The sequence below is a fragment of the Acinonyx jubatus genome, chromosome X (genome assembly GCF_027475565.1).
Source record: "Acinonyx jubatus isolate Ajub_Pintada_27869175 chromosome X, VMU_Ajub_asm_v1.0, whole genome shotgun sequence".
Lineage (NCBI taxonomy): Eukaryota > Metazoa > Chordata > Mammalia > Carnivora > Felidae > Acinonyx > Acinonyx jubatus.
This window is the reverse complement of record NC_069389.1, coordinates 84,061,731-84,079,451: the sequence shown is the minus strand read 5'-3', so window position 1 is coordinate 84,079,451 and position 17,721 is coordinate 84,061,731. Positions and strand designations below refer to the sequence as shown.

The 17,721-nt window shown below is 36.6% G+C and overlaps 2 protein-coding genes and 1 non-coding gene across 4 annotated transcripts in view; 1 reads left to right on the top strand and 2 right to left on the bottom strand.

The window, feature by feature from the left end:
* The window catches only part of LOC106985471 (small ubiquitin-related modifier 2), a 148,555-nt gene that overhangs the window by 36,246 nt on the left and 94,588 nt on the right, over positions 1-17,721 (bottom strand). The window lies entirely within an intron of this gene.
* On the top strand, positions 5,198-5,301 carry LOC113597859 (U6 spliceosomal RNA). Its single transcript, XR_003418602.1, has one exon. It is a non-coding gene; the product is annotated as a U6 spliceosomal RNA (small nuclear RNA).
* Positions 10,890-12,391, bottom strand: LOC106985470 (GTP-binding protein 10-like). Its single transcript, XM_053201504.1, is given in 3 exon segments — positions 10,890-11,152; positions 11,155-11,436; positions 11,439-12,391. Coding segments are annotated over 3 exon segments (1,146 nt in total). The 5' UTR covers positions 12,070-12,391; the 3' UTR covers positions 10,890-10,919.

Sequence of the window (17,721 nt, the reverse complement as noted above, 5' to 3'; positions counted from 1 at the left end):
AGCATTTTTTAGCTCCTCCTGACTGTTCCTTAGTGTCTTGATCTCTGTAGCATTAGATTCTCTGCTGTCCTTTATACTGTTCAAGCCCAGCGATTAATTTTATGCCTATTATTCTAAATTTACTTTCTGTTAAATTGTTTAAATCGTTTTTGATCAGTTTGTTAGCTGTCATTATTTCCTGGAGTTTTTTTGAGGGGAATTCTTCTGTTTCGTCATTTTGGATAGTCCCTGGAGTGGTGCGGAACAGCGGGGCACTTCCCCTGTGTTGTCTTGAATAACTGGAGTTGGTGGGTGGGGCCGCAGTTCGACCTGATGTCTGCCCCCAGCCCACCGCTGGGGCCACAGTCAGACTGGTGTGTACTTTCTCTTCCCTTCCCCCAGGGGCAGGATTCACTGTGGGGTGGCATGGCCTGTCTGGGCTACTTGCACATTGCTAGGCTTGTGGTGCTGGGGATCTGGTGTATTAATTGGGGCAGATCAGCAAGGTGCACAGGGGCAGGAGGGCCAGGCTCATCTCGTTTTCCTTCGGAGATCCACTTCGGGAGGGGCCCTGCGGCACCGGGAGGGAGTCAGACCCACCGGAGGGATGGATCCGCAGAAGCACAGCGTTGGGTGTTTGCGCGGTGCCATCAAGTTCCCTGGGAAGAACTGGTTCCCTTTGGGATTTTGGCTGGGGGATGGGTGAGAGAGATGGCGCTGGTGAGCGCCTTTGTTCCCCACCAAGCTGCGCTCTGTCGTCCTCTCCCTCCCGCTGTCCTCCAGCCCTCCCGCTCTCTCAGCAGAGCTGTTAACTTATAACCTTCCAGATGTTAAGTCCTGCTTGCTGTCCGAACACACTCCATCCGGCCCCTCTGCTTTTGCAAGCCAGACTTGGGGGCTCTGCTTTGCCGGCGGGCTGCCCCTCCGCCCCGGCTCCCTCCTGCCAGTCCATGTAGCACGCACCGCCTCTCCGCCCTTCCTACCCTCTTCCATGTACCTCTCGTCTATGCTTGGCTCTGGATAATCTGTTCTGCTAGTCTTCTGGTGATTTTCTGGGTTATTTAGGCAGGTGTGGGTGGAATCTAAGTGATCCGCAGGACGTGGTGAGCTCAGCGTCCTACTACGCCGCCATCTTCCCAGAAGCCCCCTTTTCCCATTTTTAAATTGTGTTATAGTGGTCTCCTCTTATCTGTAAGGATATACATTCCAAGACCCCCAGTGGATACCTGAAACTACAGATAGTACTGCCTTATCTGTAAGGATATACATTCCAAGACCTCCAGTGGATACATGAAACTGCAGATAGTACTGAATCCTATATATACTATACCATTCCTATACATACATACTATTATTAAGTTTAATTTATAAATTAAGCACAGTGAAAGATTAATAACAACTAACAATAAAATAGAACAATTATAAGAATATATTGTAATAAATGTTATGGGACTGTATTCTCTCCCTTTCTCAAAATATCTTCTTGTGATGAGATGAGATGACAAAATGCCTCTGTGACAAGATGAAGTGAGGTGAACAGTATAGGCCTTGTGATGTAGTGTTAGGCTACTGTTGACCTTCTGACAATGTGTCAGACAAAGGATCATCTGCGTCTGGACAGCAGTTGATTACAGGTAACTAAAATTGTGGAAAGTTAAACTGTGGGTAAGGGGGGACTACTGGATTTTTTTTTTTGTTTTGCTATTGAGTTGTAGGACCTCCCTATATATTTTGGATATTAAGCTTTTACCAGATATATGGTATGCAAGTATCTCACATCCTGTAAGTTGCTTTTTCACTCATAGCAAAATTTGTGGGATGCAGCAAAAACAATATTAAGAGGAATTTTATAGTGATAAATGCCTACTAAAAAAAGGAAAAGCTCACAAATAAGTAACACAAATTCATACTTCAAGAAACTAGCAAAAGAAGAACAAAGTAAGCCAAAAGTTAGCAGAAGGAAATAACTAATAAAGATCAGAGGAGAAGTATAAAGATCAGAAGTAAATGAAATAGAGAATACAAAAAAATCAACAATACTGAACTGTTTTTTTGAAGAGATAAACAAAATTGACAAACCCTTGACTAAGAAAAAAAGATGAGTCAAATAAATAAGATCAGAAATTCAAAAGAGGACATAACAACTGATGCCACAGAAATAAAAAGGATTATGAGAGATTATTATGAATAATTAAATGCCAACAAATTGGATAAACTATTAGAAATGGATAGGAATACACAACCTATCAAGAGTGAACCATGAATAAATAGAAAATTTGAAGAGAGCAATAATGAGTAAGGCGACTGATTCAATAATCAAAATCAAAGAAAATCCCAGGACCAGATGGCTTCACTGGTGAATTCTCCCAAACTGATAATTAATACCAAGCCTCCAATCCTTTTTAAATGCTTCTAAAATACTGCAAAGGAGGGAACACTTCCAAACTGATACTGGCAAAAGATGGGCAGAACACTATCTCCACCTCTTGTTACCTGCCCTTGTGTAGTCTTGCTGATGCTGCATGAGACTGCAGGATTAAGGGTGAAGGCCCAATTTCCTGCTGGGAGTAAAGTGGATTGCTAAATGGCTCCAGCTTGTATCACTTTGTTCAGTCTCATTGATGCTGTGTGGGGTGGAGGCTTAAAAGGCTGCTGGAACCTGCTGATACTAGCATTGCCAGGGAATCAGGACGCTGCCACCTTCTGCAAGATGGGGAAGAGAAGATTAGCTTCCTGCTGTGCCCCTCCTATACTACCAGAGGCAGGTGTGGAAATTTGAGTGCTGATGCCTACTTCTGTGGGGGCAAGGGCAGGATGGGATGAGAGATCAACTTCCTGTTCTGACCTACTGAAACCATGCTGGGAGGGGTACTGTTTTACCATTGGTGTTTGGGTGGAATAGGGTAGATATTGCCAAAAAGGTTTTCTATTGTTATGTCACTCTTTCACTAAGGAGAACAGGCTTTTTTGGAATCTTTTTTAGAATCTGCCTTTTGGTGGGTTTGTTTTCAAGGCTTATGAAATGTTCTGTCCAGGATAGAGGAAAGGCAACAAAGACACCCTTATGAAATGTTCTGTCCAGGATAGAGGAAAGGCAACAAAGACACCCAGGGAACTCACTAATGTGTTCTTCTTCAAGTCTAAAGGTACCTTTGTAGTATGCCTTCTTTTTAATTCCTTTCAGAGTCTTCCTATGCTTTTTTTTGTGTTATATCCAGAGATTTTTTTCTTTTATGGGTAGGTCCTGGGAGGAGTAGGGCTACTTTACTTTGGCAGAACTGAAATTCTCTGCAATGGTTTATTTTTAATGAAAGGATGGCAAAATTGAACTCTCATTGTGAAAATATTTTTAATTGGAATAGTTACTTGTGTTTCTTCACAGATTTGTATTTAGAATGTAAGGGAAAAGTCTAAACTTTTCCATTTCTTTAAGAAATGAGAGAGAAATTTCATAACTTTCAAGGTTGTGATTACTGCCATTTAAGTATTATGAATAAACTATGAACACTACATTGGTGACATGAGGAAAAACTTATAAAGTTATATGTTCTCAAAATAATCTATAAATTCAGTGAAGTCCCAATAGACATCTCCACATCCGTATTAAAAGGAATGTTAGTGGATTACTGTCATCAAGATAGCAGAATAGAAAGCCCCAAATCCCCTTTACCCGATGGAGACATGACCATAACATTGCACAGATCAATTACTTTCATGAAAACCAGTTAAGAAGCTCCTGACATATGAAGTATATGTCCAAGAAGAACTACATTGAAGACAGAAAATTGATGGTATTTACTCACCAAAGCTCCTACCTCTGGTACAGCACAGTGTGATAGTGAGAACATTTCCAATGTCTGGCTTCTTCTCAGGGAGGGAAAGAGAAGAGTGGAATATACATCCAACATTCTGACTTTTCAGGGGTTGCATCAGGGACTAGAGTGTTCTCTTACATGAATCAAAACACTGACAAGAATTGGCACCAGGTTGGGGACTGCTGAGAACAAAGGAAATAACTTCATGGTCTAACACCAAATAATCCACAGTACTGAAGATAGACACTAGGTAGAGCTCATGTGCCACAGCTTGGTACAACACCAGAAAGGCTTTAGTACTGCAAACAGACATCAGAGGAAATTTCTGAGTAGAAACAAACAGGAAAACCTCTTCAACTACAACATTTTGCACACAAGCCCAGAAAAGATGCATCCCCAGAAAAGGCTTGAGAGGTCTCCAGAATTCAAGCTCGGCTTACTGGTGAAGATCTTCCTTATACAAAGCCAGACTATAAAGACTTTCACATGTGAAAGTCCTAATTTAAAATAAGAAGACATACAAAGAAACAGGAAAGTATGGCCAAATTAAAGGAACAAAATAAATTTCCAGAAACTTACACTAAAGAAATGGAGGTATATGAGTTACCAGACAAAGAAATTTAAAACAACTGTCATAAGGATGCTCAATGAACTAAAAGAGAGCACAATTTTTCTTGCATAAAATTTCTAAGTGATTTGTATAGATACTTTGCACTAAAAGGAGAGCATAAATCCCTACACCTAAAGTATAGGCTGCTGAGTGTAGTGAATTTCTTTTCCCAAATACAGTATGTCAAGGGGAATGGAGACAAAAACCAACTTTCCATTGGAGAAATCTCACAAATTCCACTTCAGCTAAGTGATCAATGTCAGTAGCAATAGTGATGTCATGTTGAGAGTATATTAACCTTTGATACAAAGTGATGAAAATGCGAATTTATCTGTTGTGTCCCCAAAAAAGAAAAACAATAATTCTAGTTTAATCATGATTTAAAAATTATAAAAAATTCCAATAGAAGGGTATTCTGAAAAACACTTGACCTATATGCTTTAAAACTGTCAAGGTCATCACCAATAAGAAAAATCTGAGGCATTTTCACAGCCAAGAGGGTCCTAAGGAGACATAACAAATAAATACAAGTATCCTGGATGAGATCTGGAAGCAGAAACACATCAGGTAAAATCCAAGGAAATTTGAATACGGTATATACTTTAGTAAATAATAAAGTGATAATATTGGTTTATTAATTACAATGAATGTACCATAATAACATAAGAAATTAATAATAGGAGAAACCATGTGAGGGGGTATATGGGAACTCTGCACTACCTTCTCAGTTCTAATGTGAATGTACAGCTATTCTCAAAGTCTATTTTCTTTCTTTCTTAAAAGATTTTATTTAGTGTTCTCCTTGGCAGCTCATAAACTAAGATTGGAATGATACAGAGATTAGCATGGCCCCTGTGCAAGGATGACATGTAAATTTGTGAAGTATTTCATATTTTTGAAGACATAATGGTCAAAACATTTGGGATGCAGCAAAAGCAGTCCTAAGAGGGAAATATATAGCAATACAGGCGTATATCAAGAAGCAAGAAAAATATCAAATAAATAACCTAACCTTACACCTGAAAGAGCTAGAAAAAGAACAAGTGAAGCCTAAAGCCAACAGAAGAAAGGAAATACTTAAGTTTAGGGCAAATAAACGATATAGAAGCTAAAAAAAAATAGTAGAACAGATCAATGAAACCAGAAGCCAGTGCTTTGAAAAAATTAACAAGATTGGTAAGCCCCTAGCCAGACTTATCAAAAAGAAAAGAAAAACAACTCAAATAAAATCACAAATGAGAGCGGGGCCATAACAACCAACGCCATAGAGATACATACAATTATAAGAGAATATTATGAAAAATTATATGCCAATGAGTTAGACAAACTGGAAAAGTGGATAAATTCCTAGAGACATACTAAACTGAAACAGGAAGAAATGGAAAAATTAAACAGACCCAGAGCCAGCAAGGAAATTGAATCAGTAATCCAAAATCTCCCAACAAACAAAAGTCCAGGGTCAGATGGCTTCACAGGGGAATTATACCAAACATTTAAATAAGAGTTAACGCCTGTTCCAAAAAACTGAAATGAAAGGAAAACTTCCAAATTCATTCTATGATGCCAGTATTACCCTGATTCCAAAACCAGAAAAAGACTCCACTTAAAAAGAGAACTACATGGATGTTAAGATTCTCAATAAAATACTAACAAATCAAATCCAACAGTACATTAAAAGAATCATTCACCACAGTCAAGTGGGATTTATTCCTGGGCTTCAAGGGTGGTTCAATCTTTGCAAATAAATTTAATACACCACATTAATAAAATAAAGGATAAGTACCATATGATCCTTTTAATAGATACAGAAAAAGCATTTGACAAAGTATAACATCCATTCTTGATAAAAAACCCTCAACAAAGTAGGGATAGAGGGAACATACCAAAACATCATAAAAGCCATATATGGAAAACCCACAGCTAATATCATCCTCAATGGGGAAAAACTGAGAGCCTTTCCTCTACAGTCAGGAAGAAGATAGGGATGTCCACTTTCACCACTGTTTTTTAACATAGTACTGCAAGTCCTAGCCTCAGCAATCAGACATCAAAAGGAAATAAAAGGCCAAACCTGCAAGGAAGAAGACAAACTTTCCCTATTTGCAGATGATATGACACTCTATATACAAAACCTACAGACCACCAAAAAATTGCTAGAACTATACGTGAATTCAGTAAAGTCACAGGATACAAAATCAACATACAGATATCTGTTGCATTTCTATACACCAATAATGAAGCAGCAGAAAGAGAAATCAAGGAAGTCATCCCATTTAAAATGGTACCCAAACCCATAAGATATCTAGGAATAAACCTAACCAAAGAGATGAAAGATCTGTACTCTGAAAACTTTAAAACACGTATGAAAGAGATTGAAGATAACACAAAGAAATGGAAAGATATTCCATGCTCATGAACTGGAAGAACAAATATTGTTAACATGTCTATACTACCCAAAGCAATCTGCACATTTAATGCAATCCCTATCAAAATACCACCAGCATTTTTCACAGAGCTAGAACAAACAGTGCTAAAATTTGTATGGAACTACAAAAGACACTAAATAGTCAAAACAATCTTGAAAAAGGAGGCATAAGAATTCCGGACTTCAAGTTATATTACAGAGCTGTAGTGATCAAGATAGGACAGTGTGGTACCAGCACAAAAATGGCCACATAGATCAATTAGAACATAACAGAAAACCCAGAAATAATCCCACAACTACATGGTCAACTAATATTCAACAAAGGAAGAAAGAATATCCAATGGGAAAGGACAGTCTCCTCAACAAATGGTGTTGGGAAAACTGGACAGCAACATGCAAAAGAATGAAACTGGACCACTTTCTTACACCATACACAATTCAAAATGGATGAAAGACTTAAATGTGGGACAGGAAACCATCAAAATCCTAGAGGATAATACAGGCAGTAACCTCTTTGACACTGGCTATAGCAATTTCTTTCTAGATATGTCTCCTGAAGTAAGGGAAACAAAACAAAAATAAACTATTGGGACTACATCAAAATTAAAAGCTTCTGCACAGTGAAGGAAACAGTCAATAAAACTAAAAGGCAGCCTATAGAATGGGAGAAGATATTTGCAAATGAAATATCTGACAAAGGGTTAGTATATAAAATATATAAAGAACTTATCAAACTCAACACCCAAAAACCAAATAATCCAGTTAAAAATGGGCAGAAGACAAGAATAGATATTTTTCTAAAAAAGACATACAGATGGCTAATATAGACACATTAAAAAATGCTCAACATCACTCATCAAGAGGGAAATACGAAACAAAACTAGAATGAGATTTTTACCTCATACCAGTCAGAATGGCTAAAATTAACAAGACAGGAGACAATAGGTGTTGGAGAGGATGTGGAAAAAGGGGAACCCTCTTACATTGTTGGTGGGAATGCAAAGTAGTGAAGCCACTCTGGAAAACAATATGGAGGTTCCTCAAAAAGTTACAAATAGAACTACCTTACCATCCAGCAATTGTATTACTAGGTATTTACCCAAACGATACAAAAATACTGAATTGAAGGGACACATGCATCCTGACATTTATAGCATCATTATCAATAATAGGTAAATTATGGAAAGAGCCCAAATGTCCACCAACTGATGAATAAAGAAGTGTGTGTGTGTGTGTGTGTGTGTGTGTGTGTGTGTGTATAAAGGAATTATGTAATGTAATGGAATTATATAATGGAATATTACTCAGCCATAAAAAAGAATGAAATCTTGCTATTTGCAATGATGTGGATGGAACTAGAAAGTATCATGCTAGGCGAAATAGTCAAAGACAAAAATATGATTTCACTCATATGTGGAATTTAAGAAACAAAAATGAACATAGGTGAAAAAAAAAGAGAGTCAAGCCAAGAAACAGACTTTTAACTATAGAGAACAAACCAATGGTTGCCAAAGGGGAGGTGGGTGGAGGGGAGGGGCTAAATAGGTGATGGGTATTAAGGAGTGCACTTGTTGTGATGAGCACCGGGTATTGTATGGAAGTGATGAATCACTGAATTCTACACCTGAAACTCCTATTACACTGGAACTTAAATAAAAATTTGTAGAAGGAAAAACAAAGTTTTTATTTAAATTCCCCTTAGTTAACATACAGTGTAATATTAGTTTCAGGAGTACAATACAGTGATTAAACACTTCCTTCCATACAACACCTGGTGCTCATCACAATAAAGTCTATTTTAAAAACCTCTCAAATAAGAAATCTCCAGGCCAAGATAATTTCATTGAAGAATTCTGCTAAATGTTTAATGAAACATTAATACAAATTATATACAATCTTTTCCACAAAATAGAAGTGGAGAGAACACTTCCTAATTTTTTATGAAGTTAATATTAGACTGATACAAAAGCTTAACACAGAATAAAAAAGAAAACTATATACCAATATCCATCATGAATATTGATGAAAATTCCTGATAAAATGTCAGCAAATGTAATTCAGCAATGTAGAATAATAATTACATACAATGGGGTTTATTTCAGTGATGAAAGTCTGGTTCAATATGTAAAAATCTGTCATTTTAACCCATCATGCTAACAGGCTAAAAATGAAAATTATATGATCCTATCAATCTATGCAGAATAAAAACAAAAAAATTCAACACTTGTACATGATAAAAAATAAAACAAGATCCACATATGAGTGAAAACATATGATATCTGTCCTCTGACTGACTTATTTCTCTCAGCATAATACCTTCCAGTTCCATCCACATTGCTGCAAATGGCATGAATGAGCACTGGGTGTTGTATGTAAGCCAATTTGACAATAAATTATATTCATACAAAAATAAAACATTCTGAATAAAACATTCAAATGGAAGAAAACTTTCTCAACTTTATGAAGAGCATTGTATTAGTGTCCTATGACTGCTGTAACCACAAATGGAGTGGCTTAAAACCAGAAATTCATGGTCTCTAAGTTCTCAAGGCTAGAAGTCTGAAATCAAGGTGTTGTTAGTAGGGCCATGCTCCTTCTAAAGCCTAGAGAGAAAAATCTTTTCTTGCCTTTTCGGGCTTCTGGTATCCCTAGGCATTCCTTGGCCTGTGGCAGCATAAAGCCTGCCTTCATTGTTACTTGGTATTCTTCCTAAATATATCTCTTTATCTGTATCTCCTCTTCTTATAAGGGCACCAGTCATATTGGATTAGGGCCCACTCTAATGACTTCATCTTAACTTGATTATATTTGCAAAGACCCTATTTTAACACCTGCAGGTACCATGGGTTAAGACTTTATCTTTTTTGGGGGGACACAATTCAACCCAAATAGTCCACTCTCTGGCTCTCCATAACATATATATTAATCATTTCATTTTTAAGAGTCGTGTTTTAAAGTTTCCTACTGTATGTATGGATTTTTAATTTGTTGCAGTTCTAGCAGATTCTATCTATAAATTAAAATTTTTGCTTTGGGGTGCATAAAAGTTTGTTATGAGTGGTTCCTTTTATATTTTAAAACGGTCCTGTAAATCCACGGAAATCTATTCACCATGAATTTTATTTTGTCTGATATTAAAATCGCTATACTTATTTGGTTCTTTCTTTCACATATGCCAGATTTATCTTTTCCTGCCTTTGTATAATGCTTTTAAAAGGACAGGCATACCCCTTCTGCCATGTGAGGTTACATTAAGAAGATGGCTGTCAATGAGGAATCAGGCTCTCATCAGACACTAAAGCTACTAGTGCCATAATCTTGAACTTCCGAACCTCCAGAACTGTGAGAAATAAATTTCCGTTGTTTATAAAATCAGTACAGGCATACCTTGGAGGTATTGCAGGTTCAGCTCCAGGCCACGATAATAAAGTAAATATTACAATAAAGCAAGTCAAATGATTTTTTTGTTGTCTCGGTGCTTATAAAAGTTAATACTATACTGTAGTCTACTAAGTGTGCATTATGTCTAAAAAAATGGGCATAGCTTAATTAAAAAATACTTTATTGCTAAAAATGCTAATCATCTGAGCTTTCAGTGAGTCATAATCACTGATCACAGATCACCATAACAAATATGGTAATAATGAAGAAGTTTGAAATATTGTGAGAATTAACAAAATGTGACAGAGACACAAAGTGAGCAAATGCTGCTGGAAAAATGACAGACTTGCTTGATGCAGGGTTGCCACAAACCTTCAATTTGTATAAACTGCAGTATCTGAGAAGTGCAAAAGAGCCAGATGCAATAAAGTGAGGTATGCCTGTAATATACATACATTAAACATCAGTTGGTTTTCTTTGTGAAATATTTAATATTAAAGGAATTCTTAAGTTTCATTTCACTAAACCTCCCATAGTGCTACTCTCCTACCTTTATATGCAACTATTTCAACAGTTTAGTGTATACCTACCCTTCGAGTCCTTTTATCTGTGCATTTACCAGTAATCAATCACGTATTAAGAAGAAACATACAACATCCTTTTCTTTTTTTTCCCCCTTGATATCATTTTTAATAGATTTAAATTACATCTATCTGGGACTAGTAACACCATTATTTGGTGGTGGCTCATTATAAGATATTGTATTAGAAATCTGTAAATTAAGCAACTGTTTCTTATGATATGCACCATTTTTCTGATTGGCATGTTCATCCAGAGATTTTCTTATATAGTTCTTTAATTCTTCAATTTCTTCTCCTGTAATTGCAGAGATGGGGATGATGTGTTGGAACTCCACAGTCCTCTCTGGAATCATGTTTTTCTAAATAAATGCAAAAAATCTTTAGGATTCTGGAGTTGATTCATCAGCACATGGAACATATCTTGGGCACCTGGCAAGTCCATTTTATTAACTGCCAGGAGTGCAGGTTTTGTCTGAAGTTCCTCTTTGTACAATTCCAACTCTTTTGTAAGAAGTATTATGGTTTCAAAGGCAGTTCTGTATTGAGTTTGGGAAGAAAGCTGAAATCCAGAAATATCGACAACAAAAAGTAGTTGTCTAGTTCTTTCTATATGCTTGAGGAATTTGCGGCCCATTCCTTTGTTATATGCGCTCCTTCTATTAAACCAGGAAGATCAGCTACTGATATTTGTCTGAAATCATTATACACAATCTTTCCAAGTTCAGGCTTTAATGTTGTAAATGCATAATCTGCGATTGCAGGTTTTGCATGAGAAACCTGACTTAGCAAAGGGGATTTTCCTGCATTTGGGAATCCTACTAGGCCTATATCAGCTATAAGTTTTAGATCAAGGTGAATGACTCGTTTCTGGCCTTTCAATGGTAAGAAATTTGTAAGTAATTTACCACCAAGACCTCCTTCAGCTACCAAAATTCTGTCCTTCTCTTTATTGAGTTCTTCTATAATTTTACCACTTTCATCAGTTACTGAAATACCCACAGGTACAGGAATTTCACAGTCTTTTCCTCTGGAGCCTTTCAGTGCATTAACACGACTATTTGCTCCTTCTCCAGCCACAAACCGTTTCTGAGGATATTTGTCTTTAAGTTGTTTTAAAGTCATTTTCTTATGGGCTACAACCCAGACATCACCACCTTTTCCACCTTCTCCACCTAAACGAGGGTAACCCATTCCACCACTTCCTCCCCTGGTGAAGAGTCTTAGGTTATCAATGAAGTTTCCATACTTTCTGAACCACACGCTACCGCACCACACCATGACTGCGACGTGCTAGGGTTGACTCCCTTGAAAGTGTACCTACAACATCTTTTTTAATGCATCATACATGTTTTCACCTGATTTTTAAAAAAAAATTGAGTATAATTGACCCACAATATTACATTAGTTACAGGTGTACAACATAGTGATTCAACTTTTCTATATGTTATACTGTGCTCACCATAAGTATCACTACCATCTGTCACCATACAATGCTATTACAATACCACTGACTATATTCCCTGTGCTGTATCTTTTATTGTCATGACTTATTCATTCCATAACTGGAAGCCTGTACCTCCCACTCCCTTTCACCCACTGTGCTCACCTCGTCACCACCTCCTCTCTGGCAACCCTGTTTGTCCTCTGTATTTATAGGTCTGCTTCTGCTTTTTATTTGCTTATTATTATTATTATTTTTTGTATTCCACATATGAGTGAAATCACATGGTATTTCTCAGTCTGACTTATCGCACTTGGTGTAATATCCTCTAGGTCCATCCATGTCATTGCAAATGGCATGATCTCATCCTTTTTATGGCTGCATAATAGTCCATGCTCTTCATTCCAATATATATACCAAATCTTCCTTACCCTTTTGTCTATTGATGGACACTTAGGTTGCCTCAATATTTTGACTACTGTAAACAATGCTGCAATAAACATAGAGGTGCATATATCTTTTCAGATTAGTGTTTTGATTTTCTTTGGGTAAATACCAACCAGTAGTGGAGTTATTGGATCATACAGTATTTCTATTTTTGACTTTTTGAGGAATCTCCATACTGTTTTCAACAGCAGATGTGACCTGATTTTATTTTACTATTTTTCTGTGTTAGTACATTTAGATTGGCCTCATCTTTGTAATAGATACATAGAATTTAATTTCTGAATATACCATCATTTACTTTGTTATTCCTCCTTTTGTGGCAGGTTTGATTTTATCAGTTTTTATTTGTCATGACATAATTTAATACAGACAAATCCTGTAAATATTTCTTTTCCTTAAACATACAGGTATTTTGAGTGACAAAGTTATGGTTCTAGGCTCTGGCTCTAAAGATAATTTAGGATGTCAGAGGATGGAGAATTTAATCTTATGACTTCTATGACAATCTAATTTCTACAATAACTGAGATGCAGTACATATTCCACAGAGGCAGAGATCTTCAGCAAAGGCATGTGCTGGCAGGGATGTCTGAAAACCAGCTTCTGGTATTTGGAGTTCCCAGTAACCCTTGTCTGTGTGTTTATGAGTAAGGGTTCTAACTGCAGGTAGACGGAAGTGTTCTGATCCCTTCTGCCATGTGATTCATACCTGAGGCACTTACTATAGGGATACAAAAATGTCTCAGATATGCTTGGATTCTCCCCCTTGTTGAGAACTGGCATCATTAGGTGCCATGTGAAAATGAGAGTGGAATTAGGATTGGGTGATTCTGAGATCCCCTTTAGACCCAGCATATGTTGTAAACATCTTGTATGAGTATGCTGAGCTGGGGCTGGAACACAGGTGTGTGCCTGACAGGAAAGCTAAACTTGTCAACTTTTCTATTTAAATGGATTCCCTGATTCCCTAAACCATTGTATAGAAATATTTTCCCTTCAATGCATATCCCTACAGTATGTTGCTGGTGTTTACTGTAATATTTATTCATTCATTTATTGGATGGGGAGGCTCAAGTATCTGAGGTAGAGATTAAAATTTTGCCTCTGAAGATGAACTTGTACTATCCAGTTGCCATAGGAAACTGATGTCAACCGTAGAAACATGATGTACTTTTTGGTTTCTATGACACCTGAACTATGTTATCTTATCCTGTGAGGAAAAATATTTAAATTGGATGTTTACAGGCAAAAAGCGTGTGATACTTGCATCAAAACAAGATAATTTGGCTGTCTCCCATCACCATGAGTGTGTGCATATGTGAGGGTGTTGCAGGGACAGTAAGTAATTAAATATATGACTGCAAATGTAAAGGCTGATTACTCCTGTTTTGAAAGGAGGCTGGCAGCCACTGCAGAGAACAGACTGAAGAGGCTGAGTCACTAGTTATTCCATTTCCTCCCTTGTTTTTGTGTCCTTGGATGACACCCCATAGTATGAGGGCTCTGTGATCTTGGACTCTATAAGCCAAAGTCTGTAAACTGTTTTTGACTATGCACCACTCTCCATGAAATATTTTTGCAGTAGCTCTGAAAGATGTATCTTCATTTATATCTTTGTATATTAAGGAAATTTGGGGAAGGTAAGTTATGAATACCCAAATTTTGAAACAAATGAATTGTGAAATACAATGAATATAATAGAAATTCGAACACATTTTTCCCTGTACTTTAGTGGATCATTTGCACATCCCCTAGTTACCTGAACACCATTTGGAAATTATGGCTATAAACTTTTATTACGTAACTAAAATCTGCAAATGGTTCTCCATTATCTATGCATAAAGTACAAGCCCTTTAATAAAGCTTTTGGTTTCTGTGGTTGAATTTTTATTGTGATTTTGTTGATGTAATAGTTTTTTTTTTTCTATTTATGGACCATGTTTCAAAAGAAAGGCAGATTATTTAAACTACTTATTGTTGTTTCCTTTATATTAGCTATGCTTCAGTAAGCAGTTGGTATAATGTCTATTTAAATCTTTCAGCTTTACATTTCTGACTCTGCTCTGTGACACTGAAGCATGGTCTCTGCTAACCCTGTTTCTAATCTGCTACCTGGTTCATTGTTAGGCTCTGCTCATGAGTGCCACCTGGAGACATGTGTCTGGAGGAAGGGAAGCAAGTTAACCACAATTCTGTTTCTAGGATGAACTCTACTTGATCATAGTGTATTATTCTTGTTTTATATTGTGGTTTAATCTGCTAAAAACACATTTAAATTAAAAAGGCATATTGAGCTATAGTTTCTGTTTCATGTCATGACTTTTCTTCTTTGATTTCTAGGTAATGCTGACTTCATGTAATGAGGTAGGAATTGTTCTGCCTCTTCTATTTCCACATATGATAGATTAACAGGGACAAAATTTACCTTCTGTATTAATGTACTATTGTTGCAGTAACACATTACCACAACACACATTTATCATCTTACAGTTTGGGAGGTCAGAAGTCTGAAATAGGTTTCATCAGGATGAAACCAAGGTGTTGGAAGGCCATGCTCCTCCAGAGGCTCTAGGGAAGAATTTGTTTACCTGTTTTTATAGCTTCTAGAGCTGTATATATTTCCTTCCTTAGATTATGACCCCTTCCTCTATCTTCCAAGGCAGAGGGGTGACATCTTCAAATCTCTCTCTATTTCCATCTTCACATCTCCTTCTCTCTTATAAGGACACTTATAATTACATTGGGCCAACCCAAATATTGCAGGATAATCTCTCTGTTCAAGAACCTTAAGTCAATCACACCTGTAAAGACTTTTCTGCAATATAAGGTATATATTCACAGATCCTGGGGGTTAGGATGTGGAGATATTTGGGGATCCCTAATTTAGACTACCGCAAATTCCTATGAAGGAACAAAAATAATCAGAAAAAAAGTGAAACAATGGTTTTCAACATACTGGACAAAAAGCAAAAATGGAGAGTGATAAATGAGAGACTGGAAACAAGTTACAGTGAGCATCATACTTATTGGTGAAAGACTGAAAACTTTTGTCTTAAGATCAAGAGTAGACAAGGATGCCTGCTCTTGCCATTTCTGTTTAAAAATATACTGGAAGTCCTAGCCAAGGCAATTAGCCAAGGAAAAGAAGAAAAAGGCATGCATATTGAAAAGGAAAGAACAAACCTATTTCTATTTGCAGCAGACATGGTCTTAAGCATAAAAAATCCTAAATAATCCACAAAAAATCATCAGGGTTGAGTTCATCAAGATTGCAGGATATAAGATCAATATACAAAAATCTGTTGTTTTTTATATTGAGCTCAATATATAAAAATCTGTTTGTTTTTATATTAGCAATGAAAAATCCAAAAACAAAATGAAGACATGAGTTCCCTATATAATAACGTGATATAAATAAAATACTTAGGAGTAAATTTAACAATACAAACGTCCCTCAATTGATGAATGGGTAAATAAAATGTGTTCTATCTCTACAGTGAAATATTATTTGACCATATAAAAAGAATGAAGTACAGATTCATGCTATAATTTGGATGAATTTTGAACACATTTTGCTAAGTTAAAAAATCCAGTGAAAAAGGCCACATATTGTATGTTTCAAATGATATGAAATGTCCAGAAAAGGCAAATTCATAGAAATAGAAGGTGAATTAATGTTTGCCTGGGTCTGGGATAGGAAGCAAGGATAGACTGCAAATGGGCACAGAGGACCTTTTTGAGGTGTTGCAAAATTTCTAAAATTGAATAGAATGTATAAATTGTGGTAATAGTTGCATAACTTTCTAATTTTTATGTAAAATTATTGAATTTTACACTTAAGTAAATTTTGTGTTATCCTATTTTACATTTATGTTATTTTATGACTCAATCCCATGACCATGAGATCATGACCTGAGCCGAAATCATGAGTCTGAGTCTGGGGGTGCCTGGGTGGCTCAGTTGGTTAAGCGTCTGACTCTTGATTTCAGCTCAGGTCATGATTTCACAGTTTTTTGGTTCAAGCTCTGTGTTGGGCTCTGTGCTGACAGTGAGGAGCCTGCTTGGGATTTTCTCTCTCTCTCTCTCTCTCTGTCTCTTTCTCTCTCTTTCTGCCCCTACCCTGTGTTTACTCTGTCTCTCTCTCAAAATAAATAAACTTAAAAAAATTTAAAAAGAATGAAAAAAAAAGAAGAAATCAAGAGTCAGACTCTTAATCGTCTGAGTTGCCCAGCACCCTCTGGTTTGTTTCTAATGTATCAGTATCTTTGTTGAGATTGAAAGACAGAGAAAAAGAGAGTTTTTTCTTTCCTATTGGCACAAAACATAAAACAAACAATCCATACAAGAATTTGTGCAACATATTTTTAAAATGTTGTCTTGGGAAGGCTTTAAAGAATGAGAAGACATGACAATTTAAAATTCTCATTTTATCATTTCCCTGCTTTTATATCTTGAAAATTTATTATCTTTTAATCAGAAAAACAACTGTAACTTATAAGCTTAAAAGATGAACATATATTCTTCCAAAATGACACTCAAATTATGACGAATCTATAAAATAGACTGTTAAGTTTAAAATAAAAATTTTCCTATAAAATTAAAATTGAGAAGTTTATAGATCCAAATATTATCTTAATTATGTGACCATTGATGATGTATATTTTCTTAAATTTTTAAAAAAAATTTTTTAAGTTTATTTATTTTTGAAACAGAGACAGACAGAGCGCAAGCAGGGGAGGGTCAGAGAGAGAGGGAGACACAGAATCGGAAGCAGGCTCCAGGCTCTGAGCTGTCAGCACAGAGCCCGGACGCGGGGCTCGAACTCACAGACTGTGAGATCATGACCTGAGCCGACGTCTGACACTCAACCGACTGAGCCACCCAGGCGCCCCTATATTTTCTTAATTTTTAGCATCTTTTAAAATTATTATTGACCAGTTTTTTTTAAGTAAAATGGTTCTGAAAAGAGCCTATTCCATTTTATTGTGCATGCACACACGTACACACGTTTAGAAGAGGGCAATTTTCCATAGGCTGGAGAAC